This window comes from Gallus gallus, chromosome 4, assembly GCF_016699485.2.
Source record: "Gallus gallus isolate bGalGal1 chromosome 4, bGalGal1.mat.broiler.GRCg7b, whole genome shotgun sequence".
NCBI classification, from domain to species: Eukaryota; Metazoa; Chordata; class Aves; order Galliformes; family Phasianidae; genus Gallus; species Gallus gallus.
This window is the reverse complement of record NC_052535.1, coordinates 2,082,432-2,100,757: the sequence shown is the minus strand read 5'-3', so window position 1 is coordinate 2,100,757 and position 18,326 is coordinate 2,082,432. Positions and strand designations below refer to the sequence as shown.

Genomic DNA, 18,326 nt, shown 5'->3' with positions numbered 1-18,326 from the left:
GACATGGCTAGATGCCACCCTGGGGCTTTTTGGGGCTGGCTGCAGCAATGTTCTCCTTGTTTCTGAGTGGAAGAGCTCTGTCGGTGCATTGGTGGCTTTGGTTGGACACTGCCCATGCCAGTATGCCCAGCACTGGGGAACACTGGAAGGTCCTGAACAGGTGGTGCCAGCTGGAAAGCTGGTCTCACACCCCTCTTCCCACACTTGTAAGCAGCAAAGCTGACAGCACTGTTCTGTCCCCAGCACTCAATCCATTCCTGGAGGCCCCAGAAGGGCCTTTGTCTGCTTCTCGTCCTCTCTGCAGCTTTATTTCAGGAGGAGATGCCCACAGAGCCCACCTGAGCCCCAGTAGCACACAGCTCCTCGCAGCATCACAGGGCAGATGTTGGGTGCCACAGTGGCAGCGCTCCTCTCCATAGGGCTCTGTGGGCTGCAGCCCCCTTCCCATGCTCCACAGCCCCATGGAGAGTTCTCCCCCTCCTTATTACCTGCTGGCAGACATCTACCATCCCAGCAGTGATCACCATGGCACCGCTATGGGGGAGTCCACGAGTTTTCTGTTGGTGCGAACCTTCTGGAATGATACTACCTCAGAAAGGTCCAGAGCACTGTGGGGCAGGTGGCAGCCATGGCTTCTGGGGTGCCTACCTCTCTGCAGCGACAGCGGTATCGCCACCGGTGTGCCAGAGGCCGTGCCTGTGTTACCCCTGATCTGTGAGTGCTGGGGGAGGGAGGGAGCCAGGCTGTCCCCAAACCCACACCCAGTGGAGATCAGAAACTGCTGCTTCGATGGAAGCGATGCTGAAAACCTCACGCACCCTCCTCATGCATTGCTGTACAATGGAGCCTTTGCTATGGCCCTGGCAATGATTACATTACAGCCCCAGACAGGAGGTGCAATTACCCTTTGGCTTAATTGCATTCTGACAGTAATCAGGCACATATGGGAGCAGACACTGCCTGGTGTGAGCAGGTCTGGAGGGAGGAGCTGGGACCATAAGCTTCTCTATAGGGAGCATCCTCACCAGGGGACCAGGTGAAAGGTCTTCAGCACAGCAGGGCAGAACCCGCCGCCTCAGGCCCTGCTCAAGGCAGCACGCTCCTAGCCATGGCTACCTCAGCAGGCCAGGCTGAACCTGACCAGCTGAAGCTTAAATGCCCTCCCAGAAGCAGGCTCAGACGCAGTCCTATAGCAGCAGGACTGGCTGTTCTGCATGATGGGAACATGGTCCCTGGCCCCACCAGTGGGTGCTCAGCCTCCCGCCTCCAGAAACAAGCTGCTCCGCACAGATGTCCGGTGACATAGGATTAGATGAGAAGAAATGCTGCCCACACCAGGGCCCTCTCTGGATCGCTTTTCAAAGAGGAAACAGCTGAAGCCTCTGTGGGCAACCGAGCAGCCTTTGCCAGGCAGCCCTCAGGATGTTCTCCAGCCGCCCAGCACACAGTGAGAGCGCTGGGATGGGGCTGCAGGGAGCCGTGTCAGCCTGCCAAGCTCTGGCATCCATTACTGGAAGTGTCTCTTGACATTTATCTCGCGGGGAATGGAGACCAGATGCCATTTCCTCCTGGCGTGACGCAGCACTCTCAGCTGCACTGTAGCTTTCCCCAACCCACAGATGTTTTTGTGCAGAGGAAGGGCCGGAGCAGTGCAAAGTGCTCTGCCTTGTCCCATGCGCTCTGCAGATGCCTGAGCAAGGCTTGGGGGAGGGCAGTCCCAGCAGAGCCCTCCAACCTCCTGGGCACATCTGCGGGTGCTGCACGCCATCAGGGCACTTCTCTCAGCCCTCAGCCTAGCTCGTTATTTTCTCACAGTGCTCTGATTTTACAGGCCTCCTCCCTGGGAGCCCTACAAAAAAAGACCAAGCCCCAGGGCTCAGCTGACAGTCACTGCTCAGCTGTGTGAGGCCATGACCCTGCGAGCTGTCTTGTTCCTGATCGCCGTGCTGACCGCCTTATTCTGCCAACACGTCTCCAAGCACAAGCCCACCTCCCAGCTGGGCGGGGTGATGCGGAGGATGAGGCTGACACACCACCCGGGGAGATACCTGGACAACACGTGGAAGGTCCCTCTTCGTGCACAGGAGGGGGAAGGCTCAGGCCAGGTGATCCAGCGTAAGTACACAGCAGCGCTTCGTGCAGCACCCCTGCACAGCAGCATGGGGGAAGAAGGCCCTTAGGCTGCTTCAAAACATGCTCAAATCCAGGAAAAAAAAATACACTGGTATCCCTGGTCTCTGCTCTCTTCCTCACAAAGTCTCTTCTCAGGTGTCCGTCGCTCCTGGCTGGCGGACTACCTGGGCGACGTGTGGTTTCACTTCTCGGAGAGCTTCCCCATCGCCGTCCTGTACATCTTCCCCGTCACCGTGCTGATCCTGCTCTTCCTCTGCTGCTTCACGTACGTGTGCACGTTGCACACCCCCTGGTGCTCCCGTTCTCAGTGCCCGCTGTCCCAGTACAAGGCAGCAGGGAGGAGCTGCTCCTTGGGCTCCTCGTGTTTTTTAGGGTAGGTATGGAGTGAGGCGACCTGGAGGACTCTGAGAGAAGCAGCGTGGCTACACTGAGAGAGATTCTGGTGCCTCGATGGAGCTCAGCTCAGAGAAGCCTCCGAAACTCCAGGAGCCCCGAAGCGGTGTGGAAGGGCCAGGAGCAGAACCACCTTTCTCTTCCTTTCAGATGATTTTAAAGATTCTCCCGGACAGAATCTGCCACCCCCAAATGAAGTTCAGACTTCACCTGAGGCTCTGCTGTCTGAGTTACGGCCAGAACGCAAGAGGTTCATTGGGGTTCGTAGAATCGTTAGGGTTGGAAAAGACCCCTCAGATCCCCAAGTCCAACCCCAGCCCGTCCCACCGTGCCCACCGCATCCCCACTGTTCTGGAGCACCTCCAGAGATGATGACCCCACTGCCCCCCGTGCAGCTGTGCCAAGGCATCACTGCTCTTTCAGAGAAGCTTTCCCTGATATCCAACCTGAACCTCCCCCGGTGCATCCTGAGGCCGTCACCTCTCATCCTACTGCTGTTACTCGGGAGAAGAGGCCGACCCTCACCTCACTACAAGCTCATTTCTGGGAGCTGGAGAGAGCAAAGCATAGAATCACAGAATTGCTCAGGTTGGAAAAGACCTTCGAGATCATTGAGTCCAAGCTCAACCCAACCATACCACCCTAACCCGAACAACCCGCTGCTAAATGATGTCCCTGAGCACCACATCCAGATGGTTTGCATCCAGAAGATCCAGGTTAATGCCCTGTTGGCCTTTGCATGTGGTGCAAACGGGGAGTTTAACTCGTATTTAAGGCTCTGGAGGCCTTTGGTTTGGGCAGCAGTTGAATCCGAGGTTTCATGGCAGTAGCGGTGTTCGATGCTTTGTTAGGGCAATCATTTCACGTGGCTGGAGGAATTTTGGGGCAGTGTAATTGCTGGGCGGTGTGTGAGGTGGAAGAACAGCCAAAGAGGGACGGCACTGTGCTGACTGCGGCTGCTGGCTCACCTCCCGCTTGGTAAGCCCACGGATAACGACTCATCTGGGGCACAACCCTCAGGCCCGCGCGCCCCTCGAGGCCGCCGCGCAGGCCGCCCCAAGGCCGAGCGGGATCCGCCGCGGCCCTGCCCGGCCCGTGGCTCCGCCCTGCGCGGCGCCGCCAGCCCGTCCTCCTCCCGCCCCGCGCCGGGCGGAGCGTGCGGCACCCGCGGCGCTGCTGGAGCCGGACTGGTGCGGCGGGCCCGGGGCCGGGCCGCTCTGCTGGAGCCAACGGAACCGGCTGCGGCTGCTGGCGGCGCGCTGGGCCGGGGGGATGACGCTCAAATCGGGCCGCGGCGGCGGCGGGGGAAGCGGCAGCATGAGGACGGCGCTCTCCGACCTCTACCTGGAGCACCTGCTGCAGAACCGGGCCAAGCCCGAGGTGAGCCCCGAGCGCCCGGGGACCCCGCCGAGGCCCCGCGTCCCCCGGCCGCCCCGAGGCCGCAGCGGGCCCGGCCCGCCCGGGAGTCGGCTCGGCGGGGCTGGGGGCGGGGAGGGAGCTCAGCATCCTGCCCGTGTGCTTGTTTTGCCGCGAAGTTTAGCTGGTCTGAGCTGGAAACGGGAGCGGGAGGGGATCCGGGGGTGCAGCAGAAACGCGGGGCCGGGCAGCGCGGGGTCGTTCCCCGCTGCCGTCATTTGGGGTGACGGGAGGAGGGCAGAGCGGCAGCCCGTGCTGAGCCGTGGCGGTGTCCTGGGGACGGGGTTTCCTTGCTTTTGGCCCATCCAGGGCGTCCAAAGGAGGTTTGTCCGCTCTGGCCCGTGCTGGTGGTTTGTTTGTGTGCTTTTTATGGCTCAACGCTGGCAGAGTGCTGCAGAAAAATAAATAGAAGAAGCGTTTGGAGCAAGTGCTGCTGAGAGGAGCTCTCCGTCCGTCCCTGTGCATGCCTGGAGCAGGGATAAATCAATCCCCCAAGCAGTGCAGCGTGGAGAACATAGGAGCTGGCCTGCAGCTGCCCGCTGCCACGGCACCCTTATTCCAGTAGGGATAAAGAGGAAGGGGACCAGCTGGGGTTTGCATGGGACCCGTTAGGAGGTGCTCCGTAGGGCTGGGTTGTGTGTCTGGTTGTGTGCTCATCCCTGCAGGGTGGCAGGGACGTGGCAGCAGTTCTCAGGGCTCTGCGTCGGGCTGGCTGCTGCCCAGCTCAAATCACACAGAGGTTCCTCTTCCTGCTGCTCCCGACACAACAGGGATCCCAAAGCCTTGTGAGTGGAGGCAGAGTCATGGCTAGAAAACAAGCAGAAGTGCAGGAGGCTGCAGCCCTCTTCCCTTCAGCCCCGCCACGTGCCCACCTGGCTTTTCTTTATCTATTAATGGCAAATAGAGATTTGCCAGGGAGATGTGGGCTTTGCTCCCAGTAGTGCTGCTGGCTTGCAGGGTGACCTTGGGCATGCCTCCTAATCTGCTGTGACTCGGTTCTCCAGCTGTAAAATGGGCAGCGGGTCTGCTATCTGGGAGGCGGGCCCTTCTCAGAGCCGGGGGTGTGGAGGGGACAGCGTGTGACCCCATGGCAGCATCGCATGGCATCAAAGCGGTGCCATTTCCAGCTGCGGTTCCTCTTCTGAAATGACCGTGGGTGAAAATAGCAGTTGGGAGCTGAGCAAAACTCCTCCTGGGTTTGGCCAAAATAAACGGTGGGGGTGTAGGGCTGGCTTTGTGAGTGCAGTTTGTGTGGCTGCAGGGAAATGCAGGGGAATGGAGTGGCTGTGCTGCTCCTCAAAGCCCCATCCATTCTACAGGCTGTCCCTGGGAGGTGGTGGGTTTCACTGACACATCTGGAGGGCTGCGTCGGCCTTCCCTGCTGGGAAAGCGGTGCCTCAGCAAAACTGACGGGGCTGCTTGGGAATGTGGCCCTTCTCCATCACAGCACTCAGTGAGCTGCAGCGAGGGCAGCGTCTTCTGACCCCCACAGCTGCTTGTGTTCTTCCTGCTCCTCTGCTCCCCATCCCCTGTGACCTGTTGACATGGCTGTGCCTTTTCCCAGTTTCAGCAGCGTAATTTTGGTTGGGGTTTTTTTTTTTCCTTTTTAAATTGGACCGTTTTGCTGGAAGAGGTCTTGAATGAGGTCTTGAATGAGGTCTGCTCCAGGCTGACCTGAGTGTGCAGCAGCCTCAGACCAAAATGAATGACTGCTAAATGTCCACATGCCCACTGCTCCCCCTATTTTTTGTTTGCTAGCTTGCTTTTGGTTGTTGCTGTGTTTTTTAAGCACCCTGGTGCACACGTTTGTTGCTCAGTGGTAATGCTCTCAGGCAGGATGGGAGGCTGCTGGGCCAGCACCAAGCAGAGCAGATCCAGGTTGAGCCACTCCAGGGCAAGGACGTGCCCAAGGCTCGTGTCCCAGCCTCCCCTGCACACCCACAGTGATTATGTCCAGATGAAGGGTGAAGGTGCTGGAGGGAGCTGGCGTTTTGCTGCTTGCCATAGCTGGGGCTGCTCTGCCCTCCTGCCTCTTTCTGTGCTGCTGTGCTTTGAGGGCCCAGCCAGCAAAGCCAGCAGCACCTGACCTTTCTCCATGTGCTCTCCACGTGCTCTTCTGAGACCACCTGATACCGAAATCCCCTGGTGAGGACAGCAAGGTGAGCCCAGGAGCCAATCCTCCATGTGTGCCCTTTGCACTAGGGTGCTGCTTCCCCAAAGTGCTGTTTCGCTCTCCTGTAAATGAGAGTTAATGTTTGATTTCCAGCCTTCTGACCCAAGTCATTCTATGATTCCCCCAGCGACGTGCAGCCCAGCAGCAGGAACAACCCCAGAGGGTGACACTGACCCTGCCCAGGGTTCTCACCAGAGGTTGCTTCCCTCTCACCGCATTCCCTGCTGGCACACGTGGCTCCAAGGGCTGGTGTCCTCCCCTCACCCTTGTGCCTCTTGCAGAAGAGGAAAATGGTGGGCTGTGCCCGCATGACTATGGAGCCAGTGGCTGTGCCTCCCTGTGCCCTGGCTGAGCCCGGGGCTGCGTGCAGCTGGCGGTGGCTGCGGTGCTGGCTCCTGGCAGCGTGCACAGATGCTTCCTGTGGAGCAGTGAGTAAGTAGCAGGGGCTGGCCTGCGTCCAGCGCGGCTGCAAAGCCTCCAGAGGTCACGGGCTGAGCTGGCCAGGAGCGTGACAGCTGCTGGGAGAGTTTGTGGGAGGCAACACAGGCAGACGGTTTATGTGCACTGAATATGAGCCGTGCATCTCCCACCTCCTGTACCCCTCTGCTCAGTGCTGGGACTGTCACATGCCACCCTGACCCCACCTGTGAGCCAAGCACGTGCCCATCCCTGCCCAGCAGCCACTCGGTGCAGTCACTTTGGGGATGGAGGGGCTGTGCCCAGGGTTCCTGGAGGACCCTTCTGGGTCAGAGCTGCCATCGAGTGACTGGGGGCTGTCTGTGGTGACAAGGCTTGCTCTCCAGGGCAACCAGGGTGACATCGGTGCTGTGTCAGCGTCGAGGGCTGGGTGTTTTCTCCAGCTCTCAGCAAAATGCAAAGGTCAGGGCTGGGAGGCTCAGCAGGGACGGGAACTCCCAGCCGTGGAGCAGGCTCTGCCGTGTCCTGGGTCAGCAGGCTTTGCTGAGCCCGGGGTTTGAAGCTGGGGATTGTGTGGTGTAATGCTTTCCCGAGGCAGAAAGGAGATAAATGTGATCTGTGCTGACTCAGATCACCTCAGAGGCACTTTGGCCTCAAGCAGGGCTGGAGGAGTTTGTTCACTTCCTCCTCGTCTTCCTCACACCCACTCACCACGAGCAGAGAGCTGAGAGCACCAGCACTACTGGATCCTGCCTGCCAGCAGCTCACCTCGCTGGGGCTGGCAAGATGTGAGCTCTTTTGCCCTGTGAGCCACTGGCACTGCTCTGGGCCATGATTCAGCCTCCTCCTCCTCCTCTGTGGTTAAGCCATTGGCAGCCAGAGATAGTGTGTGATGTTGCCTTTTTGCCCTGAGGAGGAGGCTGCTGGGCTCTGTCAGAAGTAGCATAGAAGTATGAAAGTATATCACACATCCTCACTGGCGCTGCACAGCACACACAGCTCCCTCTTTGCTTGTCCCTTTCTGCCAACGCCTGTCCTGGTACAGCCACAGGCCCTGTCACCTCTGGCCCGTGGGGACGTGGCTCTGCACCGTGCTGGTTGCCCATTGACCCAGATAAGGAAAAGCAGAGTTTGCAAACTGAGCAAGAGCGGAGCCTGATCCCAGCGCTGTCCCCGTTCCTTGGGGATGAGTCCCATACTGCTCTGTTGGCTCTGAAGCTGTCTGGGGCTGTGTGCTCTGCAATGAGCTGCTGTTGGGCTGAGTGCTGCTGTGACACACAGCAGAGTTTGGGACCTGCTGCTGCAGAAGATGACCAGCTGTGGACTCCTGACTTCTGGTACCTGTAGCTTTCCCAGCCTTTTCTTGCCTCCTGTATTTCCCAAGCTGGAAAACTACTGATCAAGCCCACATACACATCTTCAAGGGCGAAGCTTTTGTGCTCTTTGTCTGTCCTTGCTGTCCTCTCCTCCAGCACATGGGTCTCTACTCTCCCTGCTGCGCCCGGAACGCTAATGCTGCCAAGTGGCTCAGCCCCACGCAGGTGGAGCCCCTAAACCCCACTCTCTGTTTTGCCCTGACAGGCCATCGCTCAGGCCCCGAATGCTATGACTGAGGACATTTACACCAATGGCTCTGCCACCCTGGGCAGCCCTTCCCACAGCAACGGCCGTGAGGTGCGCAAGATCCGCCTGGTCCAGTTTGAGAAGGTGACAGAGGAGCCCATGGTGAGAGCTGGGAAGATCCCCCAAGGCTGGTGGCACCGAGGGGGGCGGAGGGCAGGTAGAGCTGCACCAATGGGTTGGCCTTGGGGGAGGCAGGAGATCGCTGGAGAATCGGCCGTGGGAAGAGGGTGCTGGATGCTGCCTGGGATCTGGAGTGAGCCCCGTCAGTGGGTGATGCCGTGTGCCAAGAGGAGCAGTCATGGATTTTCCTGTCTTCCAGGGAATCACGCTGAAGCTCAATGACAAGCAGAGCTGTATGGTGGCCAGGATCTTCCACGGGGGCATGATACACAGACAAGGTAACAAGCCAGCTTTTCCCTGTGACATGGGCATCTGTGTCCTTTCCTCCACCAGGAATATGTCAGGAACTCGGGACTCATCTCTCTGCATGGCTGGCATGTTAATGCACTGGAGGCTTTAGAGAGAAATGAAGGGTTGGGGGCAGGGCTCTCCCAGAAAAGAACCTGAGACCCATCTGTCTCCATCCCGTGATGGGGGGTGACTGTAACTGGAGAAGGATCGTGCCCCAGAGACTGCGGGGGAAACTCTTCCCGTTCCTAAAGCGCACAGATGGGACAGGCTTGCTGTGGATTGGCTCTGCAAACCAAACCAAGGGGCCAAAAGAAATTAATAGGAGCCATTTTGTGATTTTGGGTCTTGCCAAGGGAGCATGGAATGAGATGTTCTGTGCTTAGAAGAAGAGGCCCATTTTCCAGCTTTGGATCCACATGGGAAGTCTGAGCTTACCTCTGCCAGAATAACCCAGGAGCTGTTCCAATAATGCTGCTGGAGCCTGATTTATAGTAGCATATCTGAGGCTGCAATCTGGCTGGATGTATAAACTGAAAACACACAAAGTCAAGAATGCCTTGTGTTCAAGGGCCCTGAAAGGAGACTGTCATTTGGCTTCAGGTGAACCTTGGGGTTGGGTTTGAATAACTCTGGAACAGGTGATTTGACCAGTGTAGATAACCTGATGACCTTCAGGGTGGACAAAGTGTGTGTGTGGGATGGCGGGTGCAGAATTCATTCTCCTTCTGCCTCAGTAGTAGGTGATGTGTGCAGCTCCACAAGTGCTGCTCAAGCTAGCATCATGGTGTCTGGCTTACAGCTTGCTCTGGGTGTCAGGAGTGAGTGGCTTTTGTCTGGTCCTGCATTTTCATGTTTCTCCCATTGCTGGCAGGCTCCCTTCACGTGGGTGATGAGATCATAGAAATCAATGGGCAGAGTGTGAGCAACCACTCAGTTGACCAGCTGCAGAAGATGCTGGTAGGTATTTGTGTTTGGCAGGACTGTTCCCAAGGAATGACCCCTTTGCCTGCAGACATGCATGTTGGCTGAGCATTAATTCCCACCTATACACCAGAGCCAAACTCATCGCTGCTCGTGGCAGGAGCTGGGGCTGCCATCCTGGGGTGCTGTACTGTGGCTGAGTGCTCAGCCCCTCCACACAGCATCTTGTCTTTGCCTCCTGAGAAGGACAGTTGACCGCGGAGGCCCCACTGAGCCTCCAGATGTGCTCATCCTCATAGAATATGTAGGATTTGTGCAGGAGCAAGGGTCCAGCACAGAGAGGAAGCTTGAGGGAAACGTTTCCATCATGCTGGCCAAGTGGGCCTGTCCTATCAAGCTCCATGCTGGGGCTGCTGGGCTGGAAATAATTCATTCTGGTGATGCATGGCAGTGCCCTGCTCTGTGCACAGGCTGCTGCTGTTGGGCTGCATCCAGGTCTACCTCCTCCAACTCTTCTTTCTCCCCTTCCTTTGTTCACTAGAAAGAAACCCAGGGGATGGTCTCAATAAAAGTCATTCCCAACCAGCAAAGCCGCCTCCCTGCTCTCCAGGTAAGTGCAGCTTCCAGACCTGCAGCTGTGGGGCTGGGTGGGAACAGAGCAAACCATGGGGATTGGTGCTGGTCTGGCTGTCCTATTCTCTCCCCTGAGCTGCTGAAGGAGAAAGGGACCTGGCCTGTGCAAATGAGCAGATGTATAAACCAGATGTGTGTGTAGAAGCATGCGCCAGAGGCACATCTGTGCAGTCTTTGGTAATGAAAAAGCAGCTGTGTGTGTGCATTGGGAAGCACAAGAGCCTCCTGTCCGCTGTGAGCACTGCCGTGACAGAGCCCCGCAGCCGCTTCTCTGCTATGGGGTGATGGCAGAGCCTCCAGGTGCAGCACAGGGCACGTGCCCACACCGTCACTGATGCTTAGTGCCTCAGCTGCAGGGCGAGTGATGTAGCTCTGGCTGCTGCCAGCGTGATGGTAGGAACCGTTAGCAGTAAGCAAGTGAGAGGAAGGAAGTGGTGGGGGAGAGGAAGAGAGCTTCTGCTGCCACTGCATGGGAAGGGGTGACACACTGTGGCAGGAGGTGACATGTTCTGGTGGGTGCACTTGGCTAGTTTTGTCTTCGGAGCTCTGCTTTGGCTGAAGCGCTCAGGATAGCATGAAGGGTTGGGATGCCTGGGATGTCAGGTATTCTGACCTGCTCCAGGTGCAGGAGCAGAGCCCAGCATGGCCCCTCCATTGAGGACAGGCAGGAGTGGGAGAGAAACTCAGGGGAGAGGTGGGAACAGGGCCCCCAGCACACTGATGGTGCATGGACATGCTCAGGGAGCCCGTGCCCTGCTCCCTCCATCCACCAGTAGTCCCTTACCCAGAGGAGCTGAAGTCTCTGGTTGTGGTAGCAAGTAAAAACTGCCTTCATTCTCTCTTAGCCCTTGCTGTCCTTGTTCCAGCTCAGCCAAGCTTGCACGTGTTTGTGTATTAAGTGCTGGCCCCATCTGCCCTCTCTGTCAGCCTGGCCAGCTCAGCACCTGGGGAAAAGTTACCTCTGAGGAGAACAACTTGGCTGCTGGCTCACCTGCAGCTGGCTCTGGGTTCAGAGAAGGACACGGGGACAAACCCTTGCCCAGCAACAACTGCTGTGCTCCCTTTCATTGCATCCAGGCTCTCAGGAGCCACAGGTCACATGCTGCCTGGGTCTCTGCTTGTTGCAGTCCCCTGCCGGGAGCAGAGTAACTCCTGGTTTTGTTTCACCTCCTCTGTCCCCACGCTCATCTTAATTTCACAGTGTGGCAGGTAGGATGGAGCAGATCCCAGCACCACGATGCCCTGGGCAAAAGCAGCACCCAAGCCAGCCCCAGCTGGCCCCATAGCTTGGCAGCTTACCTCCTGGAGCAATTCTGTTTGGAAGGATCCTAATAAGAAGCACTGAGTGCTCAGGTCTCTTAGGGTCACCTCCAACTGCAGGCTCTTGACTATAAGCACTAGCACTCCTCGTGCTGGATCCTGCTTGGTATTTAAACTTCCAGCCCCAGAAATGGGGTCGGCAGGTGTTTGACAAATAGTCTGCACTGGGAGCTGACCCAGGGTGATGTCTGAAGGTAACTCTTGTTGGTGGGCTCTTTCCAAATGAGGAGTGACCTGGCTATGTCTAGCCTGGGGCACCAGGGCTGAAGGAGAGGGCTCCAGGCAGGTGCCTGGGCAGTGCTTGCTGTGTGTTCCTCATGCGTTTGTGTTGATGACCATCTTCCTGGCACTGGAGAGTGCTTCCAAAACAAGCGTCAGTCTTGAGCAGGTGGCTGGACGGATCCTGGAAGGACATTCCATTTCTGTTGCTTTCCTTGAGAGGTCTTATGGCACAGTGTGATCCACGTGCTCTGCTTTTCTGGCAGCAAAAGAGAACCACATTCGTGTCCTGTTGGCCCCGCGTGTCTGGCAGATCACAGCAGCATTGCTGGAAGGACAGACTGTGGGGAAATTGTTTTGATATGGCCCAAGGACAGCATGGTCTGTCCTACCCAGGGAGGACCTGATGTGTGCTGTACCTTCTTCCCAGGGAGAGGTGATACTGAAAAGCCAGGACAGTCTCAGGCAGGGATAGATGTGACACTGTGCTCTGGGCTAGCAGAAGGCCCCGTGCCATGCAGGGCTGCCCTGCTTGCTCCTGGCTGCTCACTGCAGAGCCCAGGGCTGCCGAGGGGCTACACAGACAGAGATTGAGCACCAGCTGTGGGGCACGCAGTCCTGCACAGAGGCAGCAGTTCTTTCACCAGCTCCCATTACTCATCTGGTGCTGGGAGATGCAGTATTGGGCCAGGAGCTGGATACAGCCATACTGATTCCAGCCTTTTCTCTCTTTCAGATGTTCATGAGGGCGCAGTTTGACTATGACCCCAAAAAAGACAACCTGATCCCCTGCAAGGAAGCAGGGCTGAAGTTCCAGACAGGTGACGTGATTCAGATCATCAACAAGGATGACAGCAACTGGTGGCAGGGCCGTGTGGAAGGCTCTGGTACCGAGTCAGCAGGACTCATCCCTTCCCCTGAACTGCAGGAGTGGTAAGTCCCTTCACAGGAAATCCCAGTCTGGGCATGAGATGGCTGTGGGGCTCTATGCCACGTCCCCATCTCATGGCTTTGGTGCATGGAGGTCCTGTGTCGTGCATGGCAGGCGGTGGGTGCGTTCTGACGAGGTCTGAGCTGTGTCACCATGGCTGCCATGACCCATCACAGCCCCACATAAGGATGTGGTTGCTGGGTTTGGCTGGAAGCTTTGGATTTGGGGCTCAGTGACCATGGGTACCGCTGGTGCTGGGTAGTACCAGCCTCACTGCTGGTAAAGGAGGCACACCTCAACTCATCTGCTGCAGGATGAGTCTTTGCTTGCCCCAGCAGTCACCCCACTGCATGTTTGAAGGATGATCCTGCTGCTCCCCAGGGCCCCCAAACACAGTGGTGGTATTCTCTTTTGGCAGGCGTGTGGCAAGTGTCACCCAATCCAGTCAGAGCGAAGCCCAGAGCTGCAGCCCCTTCGGGAAGAAAAAGAAGTACAAAGATAAATACCTGGCCAAGCACAGCTCAAGTAAGTGTAAGCAGGGTGCTGTGCCCCCAAACCCTGCAGGCTGCCGAATGTGGGGCAGGTGCTGGCCCTGCACAGCCAGCAGTGTCACTGTCGGGGCACGTGCCTGTCATCTGCTTGTTTAAACCCCGTGCTAAGCGGTGCTTGGCCTCCTCCAGGCCAGCAAAGGCAGCGGGCTGAGGACGTGCTGGCTCCTAGCCCAACCTGCAGCTCTGACCGATGGCAAACAAGGCCGTAAATCAGTGAGATAAATAAAGCTTCCCCAGCAACAAGCTCTCTGCGACTTCCCACTGCTTCCCTGCCTGGCTCCTGAGTCCTACTGTCCTGAGCAGAAATAGAATGAGAAAACATCTAACTTCTGTAGGGGCTTCTGGTCCAGCCTCCCAGCAGCACACATATGCCATGTACTGGTTGCTGCTGGGGCTGGTGCTCTTTCCCAGGCCAGCCAAGCAGGGGGAAGCTCACAGCTACCTTGATTGCTCCCTATATTTTGCCAAAGGATTTGGCTTTGCTCCAGCATGCACAGTCCTATCTTGTAGTTGAGACAGCTCTAATTACTCTGTTATTTCTCCTCCACTGCAGTTTTTGACCAGCTGGATGTAGTTTCCTACGAGGAGGTGGTGAGGCTGCCTGCCTTCAAGAGGAAGACACTGGTGCTCATAGGTAGGTCCTGTCCCTGTCCTCCTGCATGTGGTGGGGGCTGTGGGGAACCAGGGCTGGGACAGCACTGCCCTTCAGAAGCTGGTAAGCACTGGGAAGCATTTCTTCTACCTGCAGCCATTGCCAGGCAGGGTGATACCTGCCACGTGGCATTGTGCATGTGGTCTGGCACCTGCATTCCAGTGCTGAGGAGTTATTTCAGGAGTTTCTGGCTCTTAAATGTCCTTATGGTCTGTGCAGCTGCACCAAAGTCAGCACTTCCGTGGAGCTTCTGGTCTAAGCAGCCCAGCCTGCAGGCACCTGCGAGAGCACATAGGGCAGGGAGACCCTTCTCCAGGGCTGGAAAACACCACAGAGGGTTGCACCTTCTCTCAGACACTCCTCAGCCCAGCTCATGTCCACCCCTCTTTCCCTGCAGGGGCCAGCGGAGTGGGTCGCAGCCACATCAAGAACGCTCTGCTCAGCAACAACCCTGAGAAGTTCATGTACCCCCCACCATGTAAGTAACCACAACCAGGTGAGGGTATGCAGCACTACCCCAGCACATTTCCTCGCCTCCTCCTCAAGCCACCAGGTGGGATGGGAGGTGGGGAGATGTACTTTCAGCGCCATGAAGCCTTGATGTCACAGGGCACCAGACAAGGCCTTGCAGGGTCTCTCTGCCTCCTACCCCATGGGCTGAACTTACCCAGAGATGGCCGGGCTGCTACTGCCCACGTTGCAGACACCCTATCCCCATCCCAGTGCAGCACCTTGCAGCTCTCCTCACACTGGCCACATTGCCTACTTGTCCCATTTAGGGGATGGGGTTCCAATGGGATTGGTAAGCCTCATCTTGAGGTACATAGGTTTTCTGTACTCCTCCTTGCCCTAGCCCCATGCTCAGAAAGGGTCCATAAAACTCCCAGGATGGCTCCCTGGCCTTCTGGAGGTCAGCACCTGGCTGAGGACATCGTGCATTTTTCTCCCTCTGCAGACACCACACGTCCCCAGAAGAAGAATGAGGTGGATGGGAAGGACTACTACTTTGTTTCCACTGAGGAGATGACCCGGGACATCTCAGCCAATGAGTTCCTGGAGTTCGGAAGCTACCAGGGAAACATGTTTGGCACCAAGTTTGAAACAGTGCACAAGATCCACCAACAGGACAAAGTCGCTATTTTAGACATTGAACCCCAGGTAGGAAGCAGGGGAAGTGGTGGGCAGAATGGGGACTGCTGCAGACTGGACAACCCTTGTGTGGGCTGTGACCATCCTCGCACACCTGCCCTTCCCCAAGCTGTACCATTGCCCTTACATTGCCTTACTGCCCCCAGGCTCAGGGGTCCACAGCCCCTTCAGCCCACTGTTGCAGCACAGACACCAGTGAATCTTGGCTGGGGGAGGTAGGGGCAGCCGCCCACCAGCTTGCCACGTTCTGATAACTGCACTCTGCTCTCTCTCCAGACCCTGAAGATTGTCCGCACGGCAGAACTCTCCCCGTTCATAGTCTTCATTGCCCCAACAGACAAGGCAGAGGAGGTGGGTTGGCACAGTGGTGGCTGCAGCTCCCCAGCATGGGGCAGGGGGTGGTGAGGAGCCCACGGGGGATGAAGCCTTGTAGCAGCCCAAGGCTCTCTTTCTAGCTCTGTAGTGAGAATCAGCTTCTTCCTGTTCAAATTGATTTCCATGGTCCAGGAGAGCAGTGAAACTTTATCAGCCCAGACCCAAGAAACAGGACTTGGGGATTTCTGCGGCCTTAGGCTCTCACCTATAGGGAGATCCCCAGCAAGCACCATCCCTGGAGGGGCATAATCAGTCCCAAACACGTAGCTGGGTGCACAGCTCAGCACCAAGGGCTGTCTCTAGCTGCAGCAGTTCTGCAGAGCAGAACACATACCCTGCCATCAGCTATGCAGATAGGACACAAACAGCAGAGTGTTTCATTCTTTAGCTCATTGAAATGCTCACCCCTCCAAAATTAGGATGAAGCAGCACTAACGCTGCAGTTAGCTCACACAGTGCTGAGCTCAAAGCTGTTGGCTGCATACTTCTGTTTCCCAGAGACAGAGCGTTTCTGCCTCTCTGCTATGCCACCTCCACCAGGAGAAGAGGGGAGAGAAGGCAAACCTCCCGAGCCGTGCTCCTTCCTCCTGGATGCACAGCCAGCCAAGGCATTCTCTTCAGGCTGGGGTGGCCCGAGCCAGTAGCTGGGGCTTCATAAAGCTTATAGTACAGACAGCAGCTTGCACAGGGGATATCTATGTAGCATCATGAAGGTAGTTGGATATACATCAATAGGTGGAGTGTAGTAAAGCCAGATGGAGCAGGTAGGGAGGTTCCAGGCAGAAAGGGCAGCATGGCAGCCCTCTCCCCACTTCACGCCCCATCAACGACTGCTGCCTCCAGCCCCAGAACATTAACTCCTGCCGCAGTGGGCAGGGCCAGCCCCGCTGCTGCACACACTATATATAGCGAGCTGCTGCAGCTCAGGTAACTGCTCACTGGAGGGGACACAGCAGAGCCAAAATGTGACTTAGCAGAGCTCACATGACCCAGGCAAACTGCTTAGTGCTCTCCTTCCTCCACCCTGCTGACAACTGCTGAGCAACACCCAGCAGCGCTGCAGTGAGCACATCCCCCCCAGGTGCAGGAGCTGCAAGCAGTTCAAGCTCCATGAGAGATATGACTGGAATTGGATCTGGACTGCCTGCAGCATGCTCCCAGGGTGACCCTGCTAGCTGCAGAGGTGTGCAGGAGATAAGGAGCAGGCAGCTTTCCTGTGCCACGCTGAACACTCCCTACTCTTGGGGCTGTTCTGGTTTCTGGTTGCAAACCAGTGGAGAGGGATCATCCTGCAGGGATCCTACCTTCAGCCCAGCCTCAGGCCATGCAGTAGCAATGAGCAGCCTGATGCAAGGTGGATCCCAGGGAGCTGCCACCAGGTTACTTGAAATTAGAATACAAGGCCAAACAGTGCTGACCTCAGCAGCAGGTAACCTGACGCTCAGCACTGCATCAAAGTCCAGCAGTAATCCACTTTAACTCCTGTGTTGCTGCATGGCTGCTTTCCTGGCCTGTTAGATGAGATGGGGGTGTTCTGTATTCTGGTGCTTGGTAGCAGCTGAAGCTGTTCTGGGGATGGGACAGGGACATCCCTATTGGGATGGGCTATGAAATCACCCTCCTCCTCGGCCCTCTGAACACTTTCTCTCTTTTCTTGCAGTCAGAGGCTTTGCAGCAGCTCCGTAAGGATTCAGAGAGCATCCGGAGCCGATATGCACACTACTTTGACCTCTCAATAGTCAACAATGGAGTGGAGGAAAGCCTCAAGCTGCTGGAGGAAGCCTTTGAGCAGGCCTGCAGCTCCCCACAGTGGGTGCCTGTCTCCTGGGTTTACTGAGGGCATCCAGCCCCCACTGTTTCCCATCAACTCATCCTGCAGCTCCGGGGAGCAGAGAAACCTCCTCAGCTTCCCTTGATTTACACCCAGCTCAACACAGCTCCCTTCCTCTGCTGCTCCATGGACACAGTCTCAATTAGCCAACACTCACAGGGTCTTCAGAATACCCCTGCCAGGGAACACAGGACAGAGGCCGCCCACTGACATACGGTGCTATGTGAGAGGTAGCAACAGAGCCCAGGGCATCCCAACAGCTCAGAGCACAGCCCCCACCTCACCTGCTGAGGCAAAGCACAATCCTCCTGCAGCACCCAGCCCATCTTATTCTCTGCATCAGCCCTGGGGAAGCGGTACAGCAGCTGCCTTCCAGGCAGAGGTCTCCTGCCTCTGCAAGAGCATACATGGCCCCACACACCTCGAATGCCTGGCAGGTATCTGTGAGGCTTCTCAGAGCACACCGGAGCTCCTGAGCTCAAGGGCTTCCTCTCACAAACCAGGAGGAGAAGAAAAAGCAAGCGTGGGTTTGACAGAAGCACAGAGCACGCCATCCCAAGGCACGGCTCGTGCCTGCATTCTGAAGTTCAGGTGTTCTGATTCACCCTGTGCAGCTGTAGTTGTAAGAACTCCCTGCATTTAAATTCTCACCGTGCAGCTTGGATTGTTACCAGCTGGCCAGAAGAACTCTGCAGCAGCTGAGCAAGTCCTATGGACCAAACCTCTGAGGGACAGTTCGATGGGTAGATCCAGCCACAAGCATCTGTTGCATGCAGTACAAACTGTGTCTCTTCAGTGATCATCCAGGCATGTTTTCTAGTCTAGGCTGTCCCACACACTGTATGCTAACGTAAAAACACAAAGGAGTTCCTTAAGCTGGAATGTAGTCACACACAAGCTCCACCATGACCATGTCCAGGAAGCATCACCGTGGTTCCTGGGCAAACCATAACCATGTAGGTGCAAAGAATGCTATATGTGTTCAGCAGTCAGTTGGGGGAAGGGGTTTAACAAGTCTTGTGCAATTTTGTTTGTTTTTTTTTTTAAAGAAGCCAAAAATAAAATCAGTTGATGTGCAATAGGGACCTTTGTTCTGATCCACTGCAGGGAAACAACGAGCAGCAATAAACGTGTGCTGAAACATTGCCATGAGTGGTGTGTTACCTCAGGCTGAGCAC

At 56.6% G+C, this 18,326-nt stretch overlaps 2 protein-coding genes across 5 annotated transcripts; both read left to right on the top strand.

Annotated features, from left to right (window-relative positions):
- Positions 1 to 562: 562 nt before the first annotated feature.
- On the top strand, positions 563 to 2,740 carry SMIM9 (small integral membrane protein 9). Of its 3 annotated transcripts, XM_015278396.3 has the most exons (4): positions 563 to 714; positions 1,832 to 2,115; positions 2,269 to 2,398; positions 2,506 to 2,740. In XM_015278396.3, the coding sequence occupies exons 1-4, from the start codon at positions 629 to 631 to the stop codon at positions 2,519 to 2,521; spliced, it is 516 nt and encodes a 171-aa protein (XP_015133882.1). In that variant the 5' UTR covers positions 563 to 628; the 3' UTR covers positions 2,522 to 2,740. The 3 variants fall into 3 exon arrangements, with proteins under 3 accessions (XP_015133882.1, XP_004940680.1, XP_040555962.1); XM_004940623.4 differs by having other exon boundaries at positions 2,269 to 2,740; XM_040700028.1 differs by having other exon boundaries at positions 599 to 714; positions 1,816 to 2,115; positions 2,269 to 2,740.
- Positions 2,741 to 3,689: 949 nt separating this feature from the next.
- MPP1 (membrane palmitoylated protein 1) lies at positions 3,690 to 18,293 on the top strand. Of its 2 annotated transcripts, NM_001007917.3 has the most exons (12): positions 3,690 to 3,906; positions 8,114 to 8,257; positions 8,475 to 8,553; positions 9,438 to 9,523; positions 10,029 to 10,097; positions 12,396 to 12,592; positions 13,009 to 13,115; positions 13,695 to 13,775; positions 14,191 to 14,271; positions 14,749 to 14,951; positions 15,219 to 15,293; positions 16,978 to 18,293. In NM_001007917.3, exons 1-12 carry the CDS (start codon positions 3,799 to 3,801, stop codon positions 17,152 to 17,154), a joined length of 1,407 nt encoding a protein of 468 aa, NP_001007918.1. In that variant the 5' UTR covers positions 3,690 to 3,798; the 3' UTR covers positions 17,155 to 18,293. The 2 variants fall into 2 exon arrangements, with proteins under 2 accessions (NP_001007918.1, XP_040554717.1); XM_040698783.2 differs by lacking the exon at positions 10,029 to 10,097.
- Positions 18,294 to 18,326: the final 33 nt, after the last annotated feature.